This window comes from Oncorhynchus mykiss, chromosome 1 (assembly GCF_057628025.1).
Source record: "Oncorhynchus mykiss isolate SJ-2025 chromosome 1, ASM5762802v1, whole genome shotgun sequence".
Classification (NCBI taxonomy): Eukaryota; Metazoa; Chordata; class Actinopteri; order Salmoniformes; family Salmonidae; genus Oncorhynchus; species Oncorhynchus mykiss.
In genome coordinates, this window is record NC_143022.1 from 13,830,120 (window position 1) to 13,851,096 (window position 20,977).

General features: G+C 42.3%; 2 protein-coding genes and 1 long non-coding RNA gene across 7 annotated transcripts; 1 reads left to right on the forward strand and 2 right to left on the reverse strand.

The window, feature by feature from the left end:
• Positions 1–257: 257 nt before the first annotated feature.
• LOC110535719 (DNA methyltransferase 1-associated protein 1) lies at positions 258–8,137 on the reverse strand. Of its 2 annotated transcripts, none has more exons than XM_021621043.3 (11): positions 7,971–8,137; positions 7,416–7,522; positions 7,120–7,211; positions 6,704–6,899; positions 6,290–6,448; positions 5,926–6,093; positions 5,621–5,806; positions 5,435–5,506; positions 3,654–3,726; positions 1,970–2,280; positions 258–958 (listed from the first exon to the last, which is right to left on the reverse strand). In XM_021621043.3, the coding sequence occupies exons 2-11, from the start codon at positions 7,509–7,511 to the stop codon at positions 899–901; spliced, it is 1,413 nt and encodes a 470-aa protein (XP_021476718.1). In that variant the 5' UTR covers positions 7,512–7,522; positions 7,971–8,137; the 3' UTR covers positions 258–898. The 2 variants fall into 2 exon arrangements, with proteins under 2 accessions (XP_021476718.1, XP_021476633.1); XM_021620958.3 differs by having other exon boundaries at positions 6,704–6,902; positions 7,971–8,135.
• Positions 8,138–8,577: 440 nt separating this feature from the next.
• armh1 (armadillo like helical domain containing 1) lies at positions 8,578–20,424 on the forward strand. Of its 4 annotated transcripts, XM_021621168.3 has the most exons (14): positions 8,578–8,883; positions 9,172–9,334; positions 13,411–13,588; positions 13,836–14,055; positions 14,208–14,276; positions 14,369–14,535; positions 15,495–15,691; positions 15,914–15,998; positions 16,216–16,332; positions 16,617–16,689; positions 17,162–17,291; positions 17,742–17,819; positions 20,056–20,137; positions 20,303–20,424. In XM_021621168.3, the coding sequence occupies exons 4-14, from the start codon at positions 13,850–13,852 to the stop codon at positions 20,329–20,331; spliced, it is 1,233 nt and encodes a 410-aa protein (XP_021476843.1). In that variant the 5' UTR covers positions 8,578–8,883; positions 9,172–9,334; positions 13,411–13,588; positions 13,836–13,849; the 3' UTR covers positions 20,332–20,424. The 4 variants fall into 4 exon arrangements, with proteins under 4 accessions (XP_021476843.1, XP_021477004.2, XP_090038430.1 ...); XM_021621329.3 differs by lacking the exons at positions 13,836–14,055; positions 14,208–14,276 and having other exon boundaries at positions 8,597–8,883; XM_090182304.1 differs by lacking the exons at positions 8,578–8,883; positions 9,172–9,334 and having other exon boundaries at positions 13,288–13,588.
• Positions 8,911–10,512, reverse strand: LOC110535978 (uncharacterized). Its single transcript, XR_016482585.1, has 2 exons — positions 10,263–10,512; positions 8,911–10,132 (listed from the first exon to the last, which is right to left on the reverse strand). It is a non-coding gene; the product is annotated as an uncharacterized LOC110535978 (long non-coding RNA).
• Positions 20,425–20,977: the final 553 nt, after the last annotated feature.

A 20,977-nucleotide genomic window follows, 5' to 3' on the forward strand; every position in this document is an offset into this window, starting at 1 on the left:
AATTGTCAGACCAATTCTTACGTGTCAGTGTCAACTCATTGCCTAACGCTTGCTTATTTTAATAATCTTTATGGAGTCAAACATTTGAATAGGCAAATGACTTTGTCTTATTACGAGTTGCATGTGGAGTATATACCCCCACATGTTAAATATTACTGCCCACTAGTCCTACCTTTCATATAGAGGGGTCAGACTGATTCTAGCATGAGTTACATACAGGTACTATGCTAGCCGTGAGATATTAGCACACAAGACCATTTGAAAAAACAAAGATGTTTATTGAATGGGTAATGGAGCAGATTGCTTTCCTCTCTTTTCAGACAGTGAGGACAACAGTCCACCTGAGCCTGTCTTTTGACTCATCTGAGTAAGGAAGTGTCACTTTGACCGCAATGACAGGGCGAGCCGCCAACTAAGAGGTAAGACACAAAACTACACAGCCCAGGTAACAAAACAGCATGATGAGAAACAAAAAGACAGTGGCCAGAGGTCCCACCCCCCTGCCCCAATCTCAAATAGACGTTCCTCTCCCCATGGCTCAATTAGCTCACTCTGGCTATTTACAGTTTATCTGGCCTCATCTCAGCCTGGGCAAAGGAGGGAGAGGAGTAATGAAATGGGATGTCGGTCGTTGTCGCTGTCATGATAGGCTGGGGGGGTCCATTGGCTGTAAAGGGGATGTGTTGGTGGGGGGTATTATTCCTGTGTATCAGTCATATTCATGGGTGTGTGTGATGGGGGGTTGTTTGTTATTTGTCAGAGGGGTGGATGACTCCCCCCCCACCCCCCCATCTCCAGCATTCTGTTCTGTGGGCCGCTGAACCGAGGCCAGGGTGGCGGCTGTGACCTCATCCACTCTCCTCTTCTCCACAGTCCCATAAAACACCAGGGCTTGACGTTACGGCTTCTTCACCTTCTTGATGGACGAGGAGCTGGATGCGGATTCTCTGCGTTTACGCTGGAAAGACACACCAAAAAATGCACCAAACGCTGTCAGCCGTTGGTCCAGAACATGTATAAACCTGCATCATTTCACACTAAACTATGAACTGTGCACATTGGAACATTTTCTAAATGTATTCTCTTGGACAAGTTGTATTCAGCTACCTCCGGTTAAAACAACAGGGTCGTATTAATTAGGATACAGTATCAAAACGTGTTGCAACGGACAACGAAAATAGGCATTTTTTACTGGACAACTTTAGCAGGGATGCAAACTGGTGAGGGCTCAAAAAGATGACACAAACATGCAAAACATCTCTGATATGGAGAAATGCAGGTTGGAACTAATTAAACAACAAAGAATATGATCTACATGATCCGTCTCAGTGTGTAAAATAAAAAGTGGTTCATATGAACCCAACTCACAGCTAAAAAATGTAAAGAAAGCAATCCAATGTTATTTGTTGCCTAGACTTTACTGAAAACGACAAGTCTTGAGAAAGAAACAATACACTAATATTGCAGTTGGCCATAAAGGCCTTTATAATAGAACGCTTGTGACCACACGCATCTAAATATTCCACTTGGGAAAAAAACATCTTAAAGTAGCAATAGAATGAAACAAACAGGCATTCTATTTTAGCTGTATTATAGTGGCCACTATAGATATCGATCAAGAGAACAAAGCTACATGTGTGCAAGAATAACATTCACTGAGTAAAATAAAGTAGAATCCAACCAGTAGTGATCCAAACCCTCCCTCTCCCCTCCCAAACGTTTGTCATTGGATCTACACGAATCACACAGGTCACCTATTTTGGATTCAAAATGGCAAATTTCGCAGAAAAAGGTGACCAGTTTGCATCCCTGGTTCAGGTAGTCCCTCACGTGTCGGTCGGTTTAATTCCATTTCAAATCATATCAAATTTTATTTGTCACATATACACCTGCCGAATACAACCTTACCGTGAAATGCTTACTTTGGTGCCTAATGGTTTTTGTGAGCGGGGTGGGCTGAGAGACTTACTGAGTTGGGGGTGAGCGGAGCTCCCACCACATCGATGATCTGCTCCTTGGCCTCGCCCTTGATGTCGTCTGGGCCGGGCCAGGCGGGGACCTCGGGGCCCCCAGGGGCCTCTAGTCCTCCTCCTCCTGGGGGCCCGACGGGGACCCCCCCTCCTCCTCCAGCCTTCAGCAGGGCCTCGTAGCGGTGGCGTAGCATCTGTTGTTCGTACTCACAGTTACCGTGGGCCTGCTTCAGCTCATAGACCAGCACCAGGTCACTGCGCAGCTCGTTGAACATCTGGACTATCTCCTCTGTGGGCATGGGGTTCAGGTCTACACAGAGAGAGCAGCGTAGGGAAAGATAAAACACACACAGATAGGAAATATCCCACTAACCATTGTACGAGAACCACAATGCATTGGCAGTAACCAAACGGTTTGCCTTGTTTTACTTGACCTACATGGACAAATCAACTCAAAGGATATTTAAGTCCAACTATCTAGTCAGCGTGCCTTGGTCTGTGTTTACTCTATTTTTTATGATTTTATTTCACCTTTATTTAACCAGGTAGGCCAGTTGAGAACAAGTTCTCATTTACAATTGTGACCTGGCCAAGATAAAGCAAAGCAGTGCGACACAAACACCAAAACGGAGAGTTACACATGGAATAAACAAACATGCAGTCAATAACACAATAGAAAAGTCTATATATAGTGTGTGCAAAAGAGATAAGATGAGGTAAGGCAATAAATAGGCCATAGTGTCAAAATAATTACAATGAAGCAATTAAACACTGGAGTGATAAATGTGCAGAAGATGAATGTGCAAGTAGAGATACTGGGGTGCAAAAGAGCAAAAAAAATGAATAACAGTATGGGGCTGAGGTAGTTGGATGGCCTATTTACAGATGGGCTATGTACAGGTGCAGTGATCTGTGAGCTGCTCTGACAGCTGGTGCTTAAAGTTAGAGAGGGAGATATTTATATTGGAATGGTAGATGTTATTACCAGACCTGGGTTTAAATGTTACACTGAACTAAAATCTAAATGCAACATGTAAAGTGTTGGTCCCACGTTTCATAAAATAAATAAAATACTGTAGAAATGTTCTATATGCACAAATGTGTTAATATCCCTGTTAATGAGCATTTTTCTTTTTCAAGAATCTGATTAAACAGCATTATCATTACACAGGTGCACCTTGCGCTGGAAACTATAAAAGGCCACTAGTTGAGGGAGTATGCAATTGGCATGCTGACTTTAGGAATGTCCACCAGAGCTGTGCCAGAGAATTTAAATGTTGCATTTCTCTACCATAAGCCGCCTCCAACGTCAAGCCTTGTGGTTAGAGGTTTGGGCCAGTAATCGAAAGGTTGCTGGACCAAATCCCGAGTTGAAAAGGTAAAAATCTGTCATTCTGCCCCTGAACAAGGCAGTTAACCCACTGTTCCCCAGTAAGGTCGTCATTGTAAGTAAGAATTTGTTCTTAAAACTGACTTGCCTAGTTAAATAAAAAAAGTTACATTTTAAAAAATGATATTTTTTAAATACTCTAATACACACAGAAAATAAGTATTTCAATAACAAATAATACACATATTTGAACCCAGGTCTGGTTGTTTGTGTGAGTCAGACAGTGCCTTGGTTTGCTGTTTAACATTTATGCTGAGGAGATTATGGTAGGTATTATGCCTAACTGAACTCACCCACTTCCCTCTCTGTCAGGATCTGGTCAATGGCCTTGATCTTCTTCTGGCCTACCGAGCTCGGCAGCTTCATCTGTAAGACACACAGAAAATAATATGTTGGGGTGTATGGGGATAAACATCTTCACCTCTGGCGGTTAATTCGTCTGAAATGCACTTCAGAGTGGCTGATCAAAATGCTTTTATCTGCCCCAGTTTATTTGACAGATTAACTGTGGAGCACTACACTCCACTCCTTTACCCACAATGCATTTTACATAGAGAGCAGCATCTCCCCATTAGTCATGGGAGATGAATAAGCCCCCTCTGCTACATCCTACAGATATTAGCATGCCGCTAATGGCATAAATCATGGTTTTGCTGATGAGAGCAAGGGAAAGGTCCCAAATGGCCCCCTATTCACTAGGGCTGGGAATTGCCACGGACTTCACAACACGATATTATCACGGTACTTAGGTGCTGATACGATATGTATTGCGATTCGATAACGTGATTTTATTGTGATTCGAGGTTCCAAACATATTGCTCTCTATACGTCTGCTGCAGAGAGACAAGAAAGAGCATGAGAAAATGGGTTTAGCACTCATGGAAATAAAAGTGCTGAAAACATGTTGGCTCACTATTTAAAAAGAAGATGAGAACAAACTACAGGATGAAGTTTTGGTGCAGGTACAGCCAACTCATGCTAGCTAACACTACCTATCAAAATAATCAAAAACGTATTTATATTATCCCAAAATAATATTGCGATATTACTTTTTAGTAGCGCACTATACGGGGAATAGGGTGCCATTTGGGACAGAGCCAGGTCTAACATGCTCCATCCACTATGAGCATACATCACATGCTGCAGTATGATATCATTCTAGACAAGTAAATTATACTTTTAAAATAGAGCGTTAGTGGAGTTTCAAATGAGAGTTCTTTACGGTGTTTCAAATGAGAGTTCTTTACGGTGTTTCAAATGAGAGTTCTTTACGGTGTTTCAAATGAGAGTTCTTTACGGTGTTTCAAATGAGAGTTCTTTATGGTGTTTCAAATGGGAGTTCTTTATGGTCATTCAAATGGGAGTTCTTTATGGTGTTTTAATGAGAGTTCTTTATGGTGTTTTAATTAGTTCTTTATGGTGTTCCAATGAGAGTTCTTTATGGTGTTCCAATGAGAGTTCTTTATGGTATTTTAATGAGAGTTCTTTATGTTGTTTTAATGGGAGTTCTTTATGGTGTTTTAATGGGAGTTCTTTATGGTGTTTTAATGGGAGTTCTTTATGGTGTTTTAATGGGAGTTCTTTATGGTGTTTTAATGGGAGTTCTTTATGGTGTTTTAATGGGAGTTCTTTATGGTGTTTTAATGGGAGTTCTTTATGGTGTTTTAATGGGAGTTCTTTATGGTGTTTTAATGGGAGTTCTTTATGGTGTTTTAATGGGAGTTCTTTATGGTGTTTTAATGGGAGTTCTTTATGGTGTTCCAATGAGAGTTCTTTATGGTATTTTAATGAGAGTTCTTTATGTTGTTTTAATGGGAGTTCTTTATGTTGTTTTAATGAGAGTTCTTTATGGTGTTTTAATAGGAGTTCTTTATGGTGTTTTAATGAGAGTTCTTTATGGTGTTTTAATGAGAGTTCTCTATGGTGTTTCAATGAAAATGCTTTATATTGGTCTTTGAGAGGGAAGCGAAGGTCCTATTGTGATATTTGGAGGGGGAACTATCTAAGCAAATCAATATACTATTCCTATACAGATCATGTGTGACTGATCATTTTAGTGCATGGCCATGCTTACCCTCTGGCTGCGCAGCGTGACTCCAGCTGATTTGAAGTCAGGGAATTTGATGCCTGCCGTCTCAGGAACAGTCTGTTGTGGACAGACAGGGAGACAGTAGAGAGGTGAGCACAGAGACAAGACAAACAAGCAGGGTGGCATCAGGTTGCTTATTAAGCGATTGGGCGAATGGGAGTGTTTGTATACCGGTTTCTCCATCTCTCGTTTCAGCGGGAGCTTCTTCTTGGTGGCCTTGCGCTCGGCACGTCTCATCTCTGTGTTGGTGTCTGCTGCTGTGATGAGCTTCTGCAGGTCCTGGGCCTTCTTCTCACGATCCTTCTTCCTGCTCTCCATCTTCCTCAGCTCCTGCATCAGATACTCCTCTTCTGCCACCTTCAGGGCAAAACGGGGAAGTGCAACATGAGCGAGGGATTAAGACAACTATTATCTTGGACTACCATTTCAACCTTCAACACTAACAGTGGAATTGTCTTTGGGGAAGTGCTGCTAACCTGATCAGGCGTGCGGTTGAATAATCTCTCCAGCTGCTCTTTCCTGCGCCTCTCGTGACCCGCGTCAAATACGTACATCTTGGGCTCTGTCCCTGTTGCAGCGCGGACCTTGGTCAGCTTACCGCAAATGTTGTAGTAACGTTCCTTCAGGTCCTCCGTTGAACGTTTCTGAAAGTAAAAATACCGAAATGTTACCGGCAGGTACAATTATCATGGGAAGACATATTTCACGATGCAACACATTCAAATATTCTAAATGTTTTGAAATACTTGAATCCTTCTTTTCTGTATTGTGATTTGTGGATTCAAATTCTGTATTTAAAATGTGTGTGTGTGTAATGTCAGTCATAGATAGCCTCCTAACTCTGTATTGCTGATGGTCGTAGCGGTCGTGGACGACGATGAAGCGCAGGTCAAAGCGCTTGCACAGGTCAAACAGGTGGTCCGTCTCCGCCTTGGTCCAGCCGTCATCATGGAGATACATCTGGTACTCCTGCTCCGAGTACACTGGCACCTGCACTGCCTAGGGAGGAGGAGACGGAGAGAGATTTTTGCATTTGCTTTGGCAATAAAGCCCCTTTGAATTGAAAGAGAGGGAGACGAGTGGTCACAGGGAGGGAGAGAGATGGAGAGAGGGAAGGGGTATGGAGTGAGGGAGGTAGAGATGGAGAGATGGAGAGCGAGGGAGATGGAGAGATGTGTGAGACTGACAGTGATGAAGTGAACAATAAAGAGATAAAAGCTATGAGAGACAGCAGAGAGAAACCCCTCTCCTTACCTTATTGAAGCGGGCGAAGGGGTAGTCCTTGCCTTCCTCTGCCATGCGTCTCCAGTGGTGGAAGACGGCTCCGTCTCGTCGGGCTGGGTTGGTGAAGGGCATCCATTTCCAGGGTCGCACCCGCTTACAGCCCAACTTGGCCTTCACTGTCCGGTAGCCCTGAGTAGTGTCACTGGGCAGCAGGGGGGGAGCATCTCTGCTGAGAGACAGGTGGTGGTCAGAATACTAATTCAGTAATTTTATTGGTCACACACACATATTTAGTAGATGTTATTGCGGATGTAACGAAATGCTTGTATTCCTAGCTCCAACAGCGCAGAAGTATCTAACAACTCAAAAGTAAAAAAATGGAGTATGTTCAGCCCAAGAGGCAGGGCAGACAGACAGAGGGAGTTTGGGTCAAACAGGGTTCCTACTTCTTGTCTGAGTAGAGCAAGGCGTACACCTCTCTGTGCATCCCCTCTGGTCTCTTGAAGGTCAACGTTTCAGTTGTTTTCTTGGCCTTTTTCTGTAATGGGGGGATTAAGGTTGAGTGCAGATTGTCAACTGTGCAATTTAGATGTAAACGATAGACTGTCAGTTGATAGGCTTGTGCTAATGAAACTCAACATTGGACAGTTGGGACACAGTAAGTTGTTCCACACAAGCCACTCTCACACACCATCAAAAGACAGGTCCTCGGCAGGTTGTGACCAGAGGACATCATTCTTACCTTCTCGGAGTTGATGAAATCCTTCTTACTGATCGGCCCATCATTGTCCCCTCCGGCCAACTCCAGAATATCTCTCACATCGGCACCAGCTGCCATGATGACGTGTGCTGTAAAGAATAGTTACTCTGTATTTGTATTCTGTCATTGTGTGTCAAATGTATATGTCATCACCTGATAGCTCACCTAACTATCAAGTTACTATCACGTTACCAAACGTTATTGGCTAGACATGGCAAGCGGAGCTAGCAAGCAATGTAGTTAGCTAATCTCTTTGCAGAGGCTACTACTCGGTCTTTGCAGGAAACCAACGTTAGCAGTCTATAATTTATGGATTAATAATTAAGTTAACATATGTATTAAGTGTATTCAAAGAGGACACCTGAATTTTGTGTCGATAATTTAGCTAGTTAATTAATGCGTCGCTCACGTTGACTAGTTAACGTTAGCTTTCAAGCAAATATGTTCAGCTAGCCGGCTTTGGCAAACGTTGCCGCGCTAAAGCTCAGCAGGGACATAGCTAGTTATGAAATAGTTCATTTTCAACGTAACGTTTACCTTTTTGGTGAATCCACGCGTCTGTTTTTGTCCTTTTAAAGCAAATATTCTGTGAAAGTATAAAAATTGGCTAGCTAGCTAACCGGCTAACAACAAGCTATAATCAACAAGCTTGCGTTCAGCGGAAACCGGAAGTAATTCTTCTTCGCCAGTAAAGCCCCTTCTGTAATAAGTTTGTCGCCACTTACTGATGCGGAGGGGGTGAACTTGGAACTAAATGATTTACCCACGTAAAAAAAAAAACGTATTTATTTAGTTCACCTTTGTTTAACCAGGTAAGCCAGTTGAGAACAAGTTCGTATTTACAACTGCGACCTAGCCAAGATAAAGCAAAGCAGTGCAACACAAACAACAACACAGAGTTACACATGGAATAAACGAACGTAGTCAATAACACAATATAAAAGTATATATACAGTGTGTGCAAATGAAGTAAGATTGGGAGGTATGGTAATAAATAGGCCGTAGTGGCAAAATAATTACAATTTAGCAAATAAACACTGGAGTGATAGATGTGCAGATAAATCATTGATAAATGATATGGCACAACAATATGTTGTCATATATAAGACATGAATACATGTACAGAAGAAACATGTTGACTGTTTCCTTCAAATCATTATTACAGTGCTAGCTGTGCCACCAGACTCTGAGTTTGAGCCCAGGCTCTGTTGCAGCCGGCCGCGACCGGGAGGCCCATGGGGCGGCGCACAATTGACCCAGCGTCGTCTGGGTTAGGGAGGGTTTGACCGGAAGGGATATCCTCGTCTCATCGCGCACTTTGCAACTCATGTGGTGGGCCGGGCGCAGTGCGCGAAGACCAGGTCGCTAGGTGTACGGTGCTTCCTGGTTGGATGCGCGCTGTGTTAAGAAGTTGTTTCGGAGGACGCATGGCTCTCGAACTTCGCCTGGGGTAAAAAAATATCTCTATATAAAAATATCATTATTAAAAACAAGTTTATTATTGTTCTGAACATGCCCCACATTTTCCAAAGTACACAGAAATTGGAATGATACTGTGTCTCCTGGAAGATACATTCAGAAAATGATTGGATGGATTAACAACAAAGATTACATACAATTAACATTTTAAGTGAATTGCTTTCTTATACTTGAATACAGAGGAATTCAACACAATTTTTTTAACCTGTCCACTCTATTTTCTCATCCTCTACTTCCTGTTCATTCTGCTTGATCTCAGAGGTGTACTCCGACTGAACCACCACGCGGTAAGAGAACTGGTCTGAGTAGCACGGGTAGGCCTGGACCACACTACTGTTGACTGGGATTTAGACTCAGCCAACAGTGAAATCCTGGACATGGAATCTATACTCCCCTTCACACATCAGGACAACCTTGTGGAGGTAACAGATGCCATCCTGGGAAGCTCCCTGTTATTCTGGGCAGTTTGTGAGACCATTGGCAGCGTTGCACAGTGGAAATAGTTGTTTGAGCATTCATGGTTGTGGATATACACGCTGGTATGCCAGTTTAGCTTTTTAAACAGGGCAAAATAAGCACTGTTGTGCACAGGGGTGTTGAAGGAGGCACTGAGTCATGGCTTGCCAGTGTAGATCCTGGGTGTGTATTCCACTGTTTTATGGAGGAGGTTCCCAAGCAGCATCCGGAAGGGCAGCGCATTGAACTGAACAGCCTGCAACATGCCGGCATCATACAACTCTAGTTGGTCCATGTACAGTTTAGACTTAGCTTTGAAGTTGACAACATTTTCAGCAGCGATCATGGGAAAAGGGATGCATTCCAAAAGGGCCACCTGGGCTTCGTGGGTGGATGAGTTACCCTGATCCAACACCCAGTCCTCCAAACCTTTTAGCAAGAAGGCCTCCTCTGGCATTACCACGTATGAACGGGCCAGAAGGGCCTTTACTGTGCCCAGGCCAAGACCAATCCAGGCTGGGGAATGGCTCAGCGACTTACAGCTCCCGGCAAGGTAGCGCAGATAGGTTTCCTGCAGAACTGGGTCGCCTGTACAGACGGAGTGCTCGTACAGAGGTCTGGAAGGAGGAATCCTCTGGGAGCAGTCAGGTGAAGAGCCTCCCTGCCGCCTCCTGGAGCTGCGTCAGACTCCAGTCGGACACCATCTTGTGGATGCACTGGGCAGAGGACGAGGTGATGTTGATTTGCCTTGTGTACAAAGATACCTGGGGAAGAAGGAGACACAAGATACATGGATTCTCTGCCATGACACGGCTTTGACGAAGAAAGGGTGGATGTAATAGCAGGCTAACTATGCTAACGTTTGTAAAGTAAAGCATGTTGGTCTCACCTTACCTTAGGAAGTTGGTGAAACGAGGGCGGCAGTTGAGTCTAACGTCTAGGTTGAAGTTAATGAAGTTCAAGATGGACGCCTCTGGATCGAGTGTGACGATCAGCTTGTGAACACAGATGTTTTCCACAGTGCTGTTTGCGACCCGACCCGCACCATGATGTCAAAGTCACAGTCGCGTCCACTTTCAAACAACCCCCCCATGTGGTTACCAAGGCCTGTGTTGTGGTCCAGGTTGTAGACACGGCTGATATTCTGAGCAGATTCAGATCAAATAAAAAAATATTGGTCAAGCACATCATATTTTGAAAAGCACAAACAGTATATAAACAAAATATCAGAAATTGATCATACATTTTCTTCCAATCTAAAATAACGATTCATTGTAAACTGGTTGAGGCTGCTTAGGGGAGGACAGCTCATAATAGTGACCAGAATGGAATGGTATCAAACATGGTTTTAATGTGTTTGATACCACTCCATTCACTCACTCCATTCCAGCCATTATTACGAGCCGTCCTCCCCTCAGCAGCCTCCACTGTTGTAAACTGAGCACCTCCTTGAGCATGTACTGTAACAGTCGTCTATACTAGCATCCCAAAACGAGTCATGGACCAAACATTTCTGCTGTTTCAATTTTCATTAAGTGCATTTCAATGATACTGTGTCTGGTCTTTAGGTCTTTGTGGATGAGTCTTTGTGGTCATTGGTCAGTCTTACCTCTCTCACACACCACACCAGCATCCTCAGTCTGTTGGCAGTCAGTGACCCCCCCCCCCCCCCAGCCTTTGAAGAGACCGTGGGACAGGTCTTGCCCTGTCCCATCACAGTTTAGAGCCTGTGTCCAGCCTGTGTCCAGATTACAGATGGGTCATGGGTCAATAAAAACAAACAGGGAAGGTGTGATATTCTGTACCTATGCAACGGACACAGATCAAGCCTTCATTGAATCAAAACTGCGATGAGTGGATACAAGAGAGGTTATACAGATCCAACCTAACTTGTCCGTATATTCCAGCCACCACGGAAGTAAGAGCACCAGGTTAGTTGAGATGGCAACACACCACCTGTGCCTCAATAATGTCCGAGTTGTCGTCACACACGGTCCCCCACTGTCCATTATAGTAGAACTCCACACAGCCCTCAGAGGACAGCTTACCCCCCCACCAGCCTCATGGCCCCATTCTGTAACCCTGAATGGAGGCATTAGAGTACAGTCAGTTAGTCAAATAGCGAGAAATAGTAATGGTGTCTTTTTGTAGGCACTAACTCCGCCTTGGTTGGTCTATGAAATAATCTTCATCAGCTGACGTCACTTTTTGTGATTTATTAAGCATTTATGTCATTTAAAAAAAGGCTTCCTAATTCATCAAGGTCATGTTAACTGACTGATATTATCTCATAGAACAAAATGTATAAGATCTGCTAAGACTGTGTTAACCTCAGACCTTATTTTCAGCATTTATCCCCAAACCCTATTCTTTCCCCATTAATTTTCCCCAAAGGAATGGCTGAACGAACCAGAGGAAACTCATTTCCGTTTTTTAGGACTGCAAGCTGGCGAGCTCTATAGTTCCCCAAAAGCAGTGATAAATCAGTCCCCCAGTACCAGTTAACCAACTAAACAGTCCTTCAGGATCGCATGATCTTGGCCGAAAGGGTACAGATCACAAAAGGGTACAAATAACAACAAAATGATCAATAAGTTAGAAGGATAATAATAAACAAGCATCCAATTGTCTACTCTAAAATGAGGTTATGTTTTTTAAATACTATTTAAGGCTGGTTTGTCAGACACTGATTTAACCTAGTTCTGGATGAACAAACAGACATACAGTGGAAACTGTTTTATTCTATACAAAATGTAAGCTAAAAAGTATATTTAGTGTGCACTAGTTCATCACGCACTGATTTTTATCTGCAACAAGTCCATTTGGTGGAAATACCACTGGTGGGAAAATGCACATATGTTTCAATTGGATGGAAACCTAGCTACTGACAGCTACTCAATTAGCTCATGCTGGTAGATTTTTTGAGATTGGTAAATTAGACTAGTTAGTCTAGCCAGCTATCTAAATGTGTAGTATTCATGGCCAAATTAGTGACTGGGGATGCAGGGCACATGCCACAGAGGCCCTAACACTCAAGGAGGCCACCATTGATTTTGATAGTCACTCTAACTCAGCTATCATATTAACATGGCACAAGTCAATTGCAGGAAATTAGCTCATAAAACTGTAAACATTTCTCCCCACCTCCTCACAAAATATGTAGAACTGTAGGATATTATCTGTAAAACTACAACAAAATAAGATATTTAAAGCAAACGTATTTGTTTATCTTTTGTTAATAAAACATGTTTTCTGCCAGCAGATCCCTCTGTATAACTTTTCATTTTGGTGCTGAGTTAATGTGAGTTAATGTGTAGCAGATAATTGTATAGTTAATAGACTATGTCTGCACCATCGAGAGCATCCTGACGGGTTGAATCACCGCCTGGTATGGCAACTGCTCGGCCTCCGACCGCAAGGCACTACAGTGGTTAGTGGGTACGGCCCAGTACATCACCGTGGCCAAGCTTCCTGCCATCCAGGACCTCTATACCAGGTGGTGTCAGAGGAAGGCCCTAAAAACTGTCAAAGACTCCAGCCACCCTAGTCATAGCGGTACCGGAGCGCCAAGCCTAGGTCCAAGAGGCCCCTAAATAGCTTCTAGGCCGTTATTGTAAATAAGAATTTGTTCTTAACTGACTTGCCTAGTTAAATAAAGGTTCAAATAAAAACAAATAAAACATCAGCTGATTTCAGTCAGTGTATGGTCATGGCTAGAAAACATATAGCTTTTGTCAAATTAATGCCAAAAGTAAACATTTTAGCTAACCTTTTTCCCAACCTTAACCTAATTTTCCTAACCTGTTATGTTAGTTCTTCTAACCTACTAAGTAACCTTTCCTAACCTTTTACAAAAAGTCAAATCTGACAAAAACTGTATACCATCTAGTTAAAACCTCAGTGGCTGTGGAATGAATGCATTGTTGGAATGGAATGTTGGCAGTTAATTATAAAAATGTTTGGAATCATTCGTCTAAAACTGTCTGGCTACTTAGCTAACAAACATACAGTGCAGATAATATTCAAATTCATTGTTTTACAGGACATCTTCTGACAGTACTAGCAAACCACAGTTGACCAATTCCCTTCCCAAAAAGGCGGACTTTTTCTAGTTCTATGGCGCACTATACCAGGTGGGAGGAGGCAACGCTGCTAAGCAACACACAACTCGAGACAGCTGTGATTTCCAGCTTGTCGTTTTGGCAGTATACTAACAGCAGGTAATCGATTATTTTCAACAAAGCAATTCACGTTTCAATGTAGGCGTACTTATGTGCGACTCACTCGATAACATGCCTTGCTAGTTATGCATTTGGTTCAAACGTCTAAAAGCAGGCTTTTAGCTAGCTACTGTACAGTAGCTAGAATAGTTAGGTATTGTTATTAAAAGGCTAGTTAGGTCATCCAGCTAACTAGCTAGCTACTTTTTCCACATTAAAGCTCTGCTTTGTACTCTCTGTTTGACAGTGTCAAAAGCAGTAATGTCCACAAGTAAGGAACAAGCAGCTATCAGTAAAGTTCTGAGTTTCCTTCAAGAGTGGGATCATGGCAACAAGACGGTGCGCAGCCGCATGCTGACCGTTTTTGTGACTCAAAACACTGGAAAGACTTGCCCTGAGTTAGAACTGGAATTCGCACAGGTTGCCAGTCTCTTTCTGGCTCGGCTCACCGCCTGGATGAGGCTGACGTATCCTTGCATAATGCATTTAATGTGGTTAGATAACCAGTCCAGTGCTATGGCGTCATTCATATCCACATACAAAGGCAGCATGTTTGGAGAAGGCGATGCAAAACAAATGTGGTGTATTTCGTCATTTTCATTTACTCAGGCGCATTCAGCTACATGTTCGGAACATGCTTAGGTCTTCAACTGAAAGCAGTTGGAGTGTTCCTCTCTGCAGCTAGCAAGTGAGTGGAAAAACATTGTCTGAATTTGTATAGCTAACACATTAATCTCTTGCACCATAAGGTTTAGTCACATACCCTTGATCTTTCCACAGTCATCGTTATCTCATAGAGTTCCTGGAGGTTGGAGGGGTCCTAACCCTCCTGGAGATCTTAGGTCAGAAACAGACCAAGGAGGAGGACAAGGCAGAGGCCATTCGGCTGCTTCAGATAGTCTCCAACGCTGGACGCAAGTACAAAGAGCTAATCTGCGAAAGCTATGGTAAACAACTCACCAAACTATTTCTATGATTACATACCGTGTTTTTAGTATGCGGTTGGATTTCTAAATTTTTACAGTTCAAATTGAAATTATCTATGTAGAGAGAAATGATTCGCTGTTATTGCTCCAAGATGTGTTGAGTTTTTCAGTCTATGATTAAAGACTGATTGGCAAAAAATAATAATAATTCATTACATTTGTAAAGCGCTTTTCTCAGACTCACGGTGCAAAAACAATACAAACAAATAATAATAAAAAAAAATCCAAAACACAGAACTTAGAACATAGACATCCATCAAAGCTATATATAGGTGTCGCCAGATCCGGAGGACATGAGAATCGAATTAGCAGAGGTCCTTGAAAGCGTTTCTGAACAGCACGGTCTTGATCTGTGCCTTAATAACCTTTTACTGCATTGGGCTAAATCAGGGTAGTTTTAAACAAATCTACTTTGAAACCAAAGTATACACCTCACACATGGTTATGGGCAACAACAAAAAAATAAGACAGCTGTACCACAGAGTTTAAATGTATACCATTTTGAGTTTGCACCTCAATATTACACTTTATATACATCACAGAAGACTGAAATATAACAAAACTGTTTGACATAGAAACAGCAGATTTTTGGATGTTAAAAAAGTGATGTTTATTAATGATGAAATATTGAGAAATATGAATAACATTCCACCCATAAGTCCAATAGTCATTTGACTGCAGGAAAGGGCTACAGGAGGACAGAGATTCTGCAGCCCTAATAGTGTCTGGAAGTGCGTTCAATAGCCATGGAGCCGTGCAACAAAGTCCTGTCACACCTAATTTTTAGTCAGCTGCGGGGCTGCTGAAGGGAGAAGGACCTAGAGGAGCGAAGGGTGTGTGTTGTTGATTGGTTAATGTTGCTTGATTGGTTCTCAGACCATATCACTGTGTCCACTGTTTCCTGTCCACGTGGCTTGCAGGTGTGAGAGCCATTGCAGAGTGTCTGGCCAAGTCCAAGACAGAGGGGACCCAAGAGACAGCACGGGCCCTGTTGGAGTCCCTGGCCCATGGAAACCCTAAATACCAGAACCAGGTGTACAGAGGTCTGATTGCCCTGCTGACCTGTATCTCGCCCAAGGCCCAGCAACTGGTCTTGCAGACCCTCCGCATAGTACAAGTATAACAACACACATACACACAGGCAGTCACACACGCTTGCTGCCACACAGGCATGCATTCGAGTGCGCTTACACACACACACAAACACACATGGGTTCAACTACCATGGGACATAACAGTTGAAAATCCAGCTGTGTGACCTTGTCATACACACCTGACTGCTGTGGCTTGAGTGTATTTATGAAGGTAAATGATTGGATATAATTCTGACCCCTAACAGGACATAGTGAAGGAAGCCCACCCCAGCATCGTGGGACCTCTGTTGAATTTGTTGAGGTCCCTGCATTTGGAGGTGCAATATGAGGGTAAGTAATAGCTAGGTGTGCGTGTCAACTCTCAGCTATCCAGACAGCCTGTTCTACATGTATTTCAAATACAGATCTCTTCCAATGACATCTTCAACATCCGCTTGTACTTCACGCTGTAGTATCTGATTCCTATAGTATGCAGTATTATTTTATAATCTATTTTGTAATTATTGTAATTATTGTGTTGTCTATCTCCCCCCTCTCTCTCTCCCAGCTATCGAGCTGATCACAGATCTCAGGCAGTATGAGGTCAGACCGGCGCTGCTCACAGGTCTCGTAGATCTGCTCAAACCGGCTACGGAGGGAATGCAGACATACAAGATTCTTGAAGGTCTCACATCTTCTCCTTATTGGTTCCCCAGTAAATGAGAGGCAAAGTCATTGTGCATCTAGTCATTGTGTAGTTCTCATTGCAACCCACTAAGAGCAACCCTGTAGGACGTTTCTTGCTACAGTTCTAACAGTCCATTTTTTTCACACACAAGATGTGATATTGCATACGTCTTTTAACATAGTCATCATGCCTGAAGCAATGTAGATCCCCTTTCAGCAAAGAGTTTTTGTCTCAATAAAACACATGAACTGTTATTGATGTGTTGATGTCCATTCCATCAGACCCAGAAATGACCAAGATGACTGAATCCCTGCCAGTGTATGTCCAACAAGCTGCGGCAGCCAAAGCTTTAAGGTGAAGTCAGAACCCTCATGTATGGGTATCCCTTAGAAATGTCATTCTGACATGGTCTGTGAATTTGCCACAAACTGTCTGAAACTGAAAACTGAAGTTAAATGCTGTATATTAGTAGTATCAGCGGCTAATCTGATTTATTTGTCACTCACTTGTTAACTTAGAAGCGATTTGCTTGTTATTTTATATTGCCACTCAGCCCATATTTAGTACTTTAAATGTAATGACATACAGATCAGTACAATTAGTACAATCCAGGCTGTATCACAACCGGCCGTGATTGGGAGTCCCACAGGGCGGCGCACAATTGGCCCAGCGTCGTTAGTGTTTGGCCGGTGTAGCCCGTCATTGTAAATAAGAATTTGTTCTTACCTGACTTGCCTGGTTAAATTTTATTTTTATGATATGTGTAACAGTAATGTTCATGATCATCATATACCAATGCTGACCGTTTTGACTGTACGTGCTGAAGGTTGCTTGCTCAGGGGAGTCAGGAGCTGTCCCAGGAACTGCTTCCTCTCAGAGTGGTGCACCACTTGATGTATGCTATGGGAAACCAGGAGCATGCTGACGCCCAGAGACAAGCCAGCCTGGCGCTGGAGGTAAATCAAATCGAATCAAATAAGTACACACCAGAGTTGGGGAATTGATGGCAGTCAATTCAGGAAGTGATTTGAATAAAACATGGAACGACTTTTGAAATAAATCTATTTTACTTTTGAGTTTATTAAGAAATCATTGAAAAAAGTAGCTTTTTTTTCAATATTGAATTGGAATTTCAGTTTACTTCCTGAATTGACCCAAACCCTGACACACACACACACACACACACACACAGTAGAAAAGAAATGCATTAATCTAGAATGCATTTGCACATCTATCACAGTTGTGATAGTTTTTAATTTTGTAGATTCCAAAGATGACAAAATCTCTCACACAGACATTCTGTATACTATCCTGTATATTAGTACAGAGTAGATACCAACCTGTATAGCGGTACAGTGTAGAATGTAATCACTCAAGCCAAGTCTTATCTCTGCCTTTGTCTTTAGCATTTTGTCCGTACATACCCAGTGGTGGAGGAGCATGTACGCAGAACCATGGGTATCAATCTGTTTGCAGCCTTCATGGTGAGCTGAAATCTATTTTGTATGTAAGAGTATGCATCTACACTGAACCAAAATATAAACACAACATGCTACAATTTCAAAGATTTTACTGAGTTACAGTTCATATAAGGACACCATTCAATTGAAATAAATTCATTAGGCCCTAATCTATGGATTTCACATGAGTGGGAATACAGATGTGCATCTGTTGGTCACAGATACCTTTAAAAAAAAGGTAGGGGCGTGGATCAGAAAACCAGTCAGGTGGGACCACCATTTGCTTCATGCAGCGCAACACATCTACTTCACAGAGTTGATCAGGGTGTTGATTGTGACCTGTGGAATGTTGTCCCACTCCTCTTCAATGGCTGTGTGAAGTTGCTTGATATTGGCTGAGATATTGATCCAGAGCATTCCAAACATGCTCAATGACAAATGATTGGCTGAGAGAAATCTTTTTATCACCAATTTTGGGGGCTGTTTTGTCAGACTTCCGTGCCCGCTTTTGACATTATCGATCATAGTCTGTTGCTGGGAAAAAAAACTTTTCATGTGTTATGGCTTTAGACCCCCTTGCTATATTGTGGATAAATAGTTACCTGTCTAACAGAACACAGAGGGTGTTCTTTAATGGAAGCCTCTCCAACAAAATCCAGGTAGAACTAGAAATTCCCCATGGCAGCTGTATAGGCCCATCCGTGAATAGCATTCTTCTCCAGCGTGCCATTGGCCATTGAACGAGTATTGTCCCACTGAATTAGTTTACGACGCCTAACTGCAGTCAGGTCAAGACCCTGGTGAGGACGACGAGCACGCAAATGAGCTTCCCTGAGACGGAAACCCACAGTTTCATCAGCTGTCCGGGTGGCTGGTCTCAGACGATCTCGCAGGTAAAGAAGCCGGATGTGGAAGTCCTGGGCTGGTGTGGTTACACATGGTTTACCTGTCTAGTTTTGATTTACATTTAATTGGTTGTCAACTAACGGGAATTCAACATGAAATCAACAAAAAATGTCACAATGTCATTGGATTAAGGTTAGAAGTTTGGTGAAAAAAAGACAAGGCTCTTATGTTGATGACTTTTTGCAAATCCAATCAGTTTCCCACGTTGATCCAATGTCATCACTTCGATTTTTGGGGGGTTTAAATGTGGAAATAATGCTGATTCAACCAGTTTTGCCCAGTGGGTGCACACCTGACACACAGCAGACCCAGGGACATCCATTCTGTTGAAAGTTATGCCTCTGTCTCGAACAGACCTGTCATAAGTGAATGCTTCCATACTGACACGACTCACGTGATCCACAGCAGAGGGAGGGCTGTGACATGCTGGTCTGGACAGAAGGCCGTTTTAAATGCAGTGTTCGCTCAGAGTTGTCCTTATTTCTGCTGAGTTTTGATTGATTCTCTCAAATGTTTTTTCTTTCCTGGGGGGTTGACATTAGGACTCACATTAGGACTCACGTTTTTTGTATTTGAAAATCCAACAGTTGAATTGAAAGGGGGTGGCACTCTGAGGCTGTGTGTGGCCGTCCTTGTTGGTTTGAGTGAGAAAGACACAGAGCAGAACCAATCAGTAAAAAAGCACATCCCATGCATTATCGACGCATTGTGCCGAGTCTCAACAACATCAAAATAGCCTTTCTAGACTCAGAAGTCAGGAGTACTTTGAGTTAGGTGTTAGCCAGACTAAATGGCACTGGCTAGAGTGGCAAACTGGTCTGAGCAATGATGTGTATAAACCATGGACTGTTGATGCTATGTATTGGCTATTGAGAGGCTTTGAAACCACGGGTCGGCCATATTGGCACATTCCAGTGAAGGCACAGTCATCCATAGGAATGAATGGAATTCTATAGTATTTCAATGAAATGTTTCAAGGACAAAACTACATGTATTTAAGTGTTGTTGTAGTGGGAACAGTAACATTAGTAATAAAAAATAATACTTTAAGATTTTTTTTTATAGATGTTTTCATTCTTTTTTTAACATTGATCTCACATAATATAATTGAGGTATGCACTAAGGTATCTGTAATAGAAATGTGGCAAAAACTAATGTAGACAGTAATAAATCAATTTCTATAGCTTTCAAAATATTTTTTTTTACAACGGTGGGGGCGTGCCAAGATGGTGGCAGGGTGTATATATGTATATAAATCATTGGGTCCGAGTCTTCACTATTTTGGAGATTACAATGCATTCAAATTACTTTTATTTTAAAAATTGTTTTGTTTGCTTCTCTACAATTTTTTTAGCACAAACCTGAGACTTTCTACATGACGATGGATGAAATTCAAGCAGATATCCTGCTATCAAATAAAGTCAACATTTCGGAAGGTAATTGTATGAGACTTTCTCTTCAGTTTTGTAATATTTGTGTAAGTAAACGTGTATCCCTAAGCCTCACATCATTAATAATAGTTTATTTAACTTTTATATTACTGTAACTTTCCATTACAAAATAGAATTTCAAATTAAAATCTTTCATCTTTTTATTTACAGTTTTGGAGCACCAGAGCTCAGAAGACTGAACCAGACAAAGTACAGGCATGCCATTTTGTATAATAATAGTTTACACTTTATTTTCATGTTACAGTAAAATAAATCAATAAAAATAACAAAAAGTATTCAGCCCATATTATTGTTTTTTAACCGATTTGCTTAGCAACTGTAACCATGAGAAATGCCTTTCAAATTAAGAGAAAAAGTGGTTTAGCCTGGGTACCAGTGTTTATAGCTAATACTCCACTTCTTGCTTGCACTGCTGTCATTTGCCAAAGAGACTTGTCTTTCTTCAAATATGAACATTCTATCATAAATGAGCTCAAGGAGATAAGGATTTGGTCCTGATTCCATAACGTTCAGTGCTATCCGGAATCATTTGGACATCCCTACCCTAAACCTTAACTCCTACCTTAACCATAACCTAACCTTCCTAACCTGTGTTCGTAAATTAAATCTGGAGTGCCAGAGTGCGCTCAGCGCGTTTGTAAATTCAGAGCGCTGTCAAGCGGTTCTGGAGTGCCAGAGCGTGCTCAGCGCGTTTGTAAATTCAGAGCGCTGTGAAGCGGTTTTGGAGTGCCAAGTCTAAGACAAAAAGGATTCTTAACAGTTTTTACCCCCAAACCCCCCCCCCCCCCCCACCCCTCTTTTACGCTGCTGCTGCTCTCTGTTTAT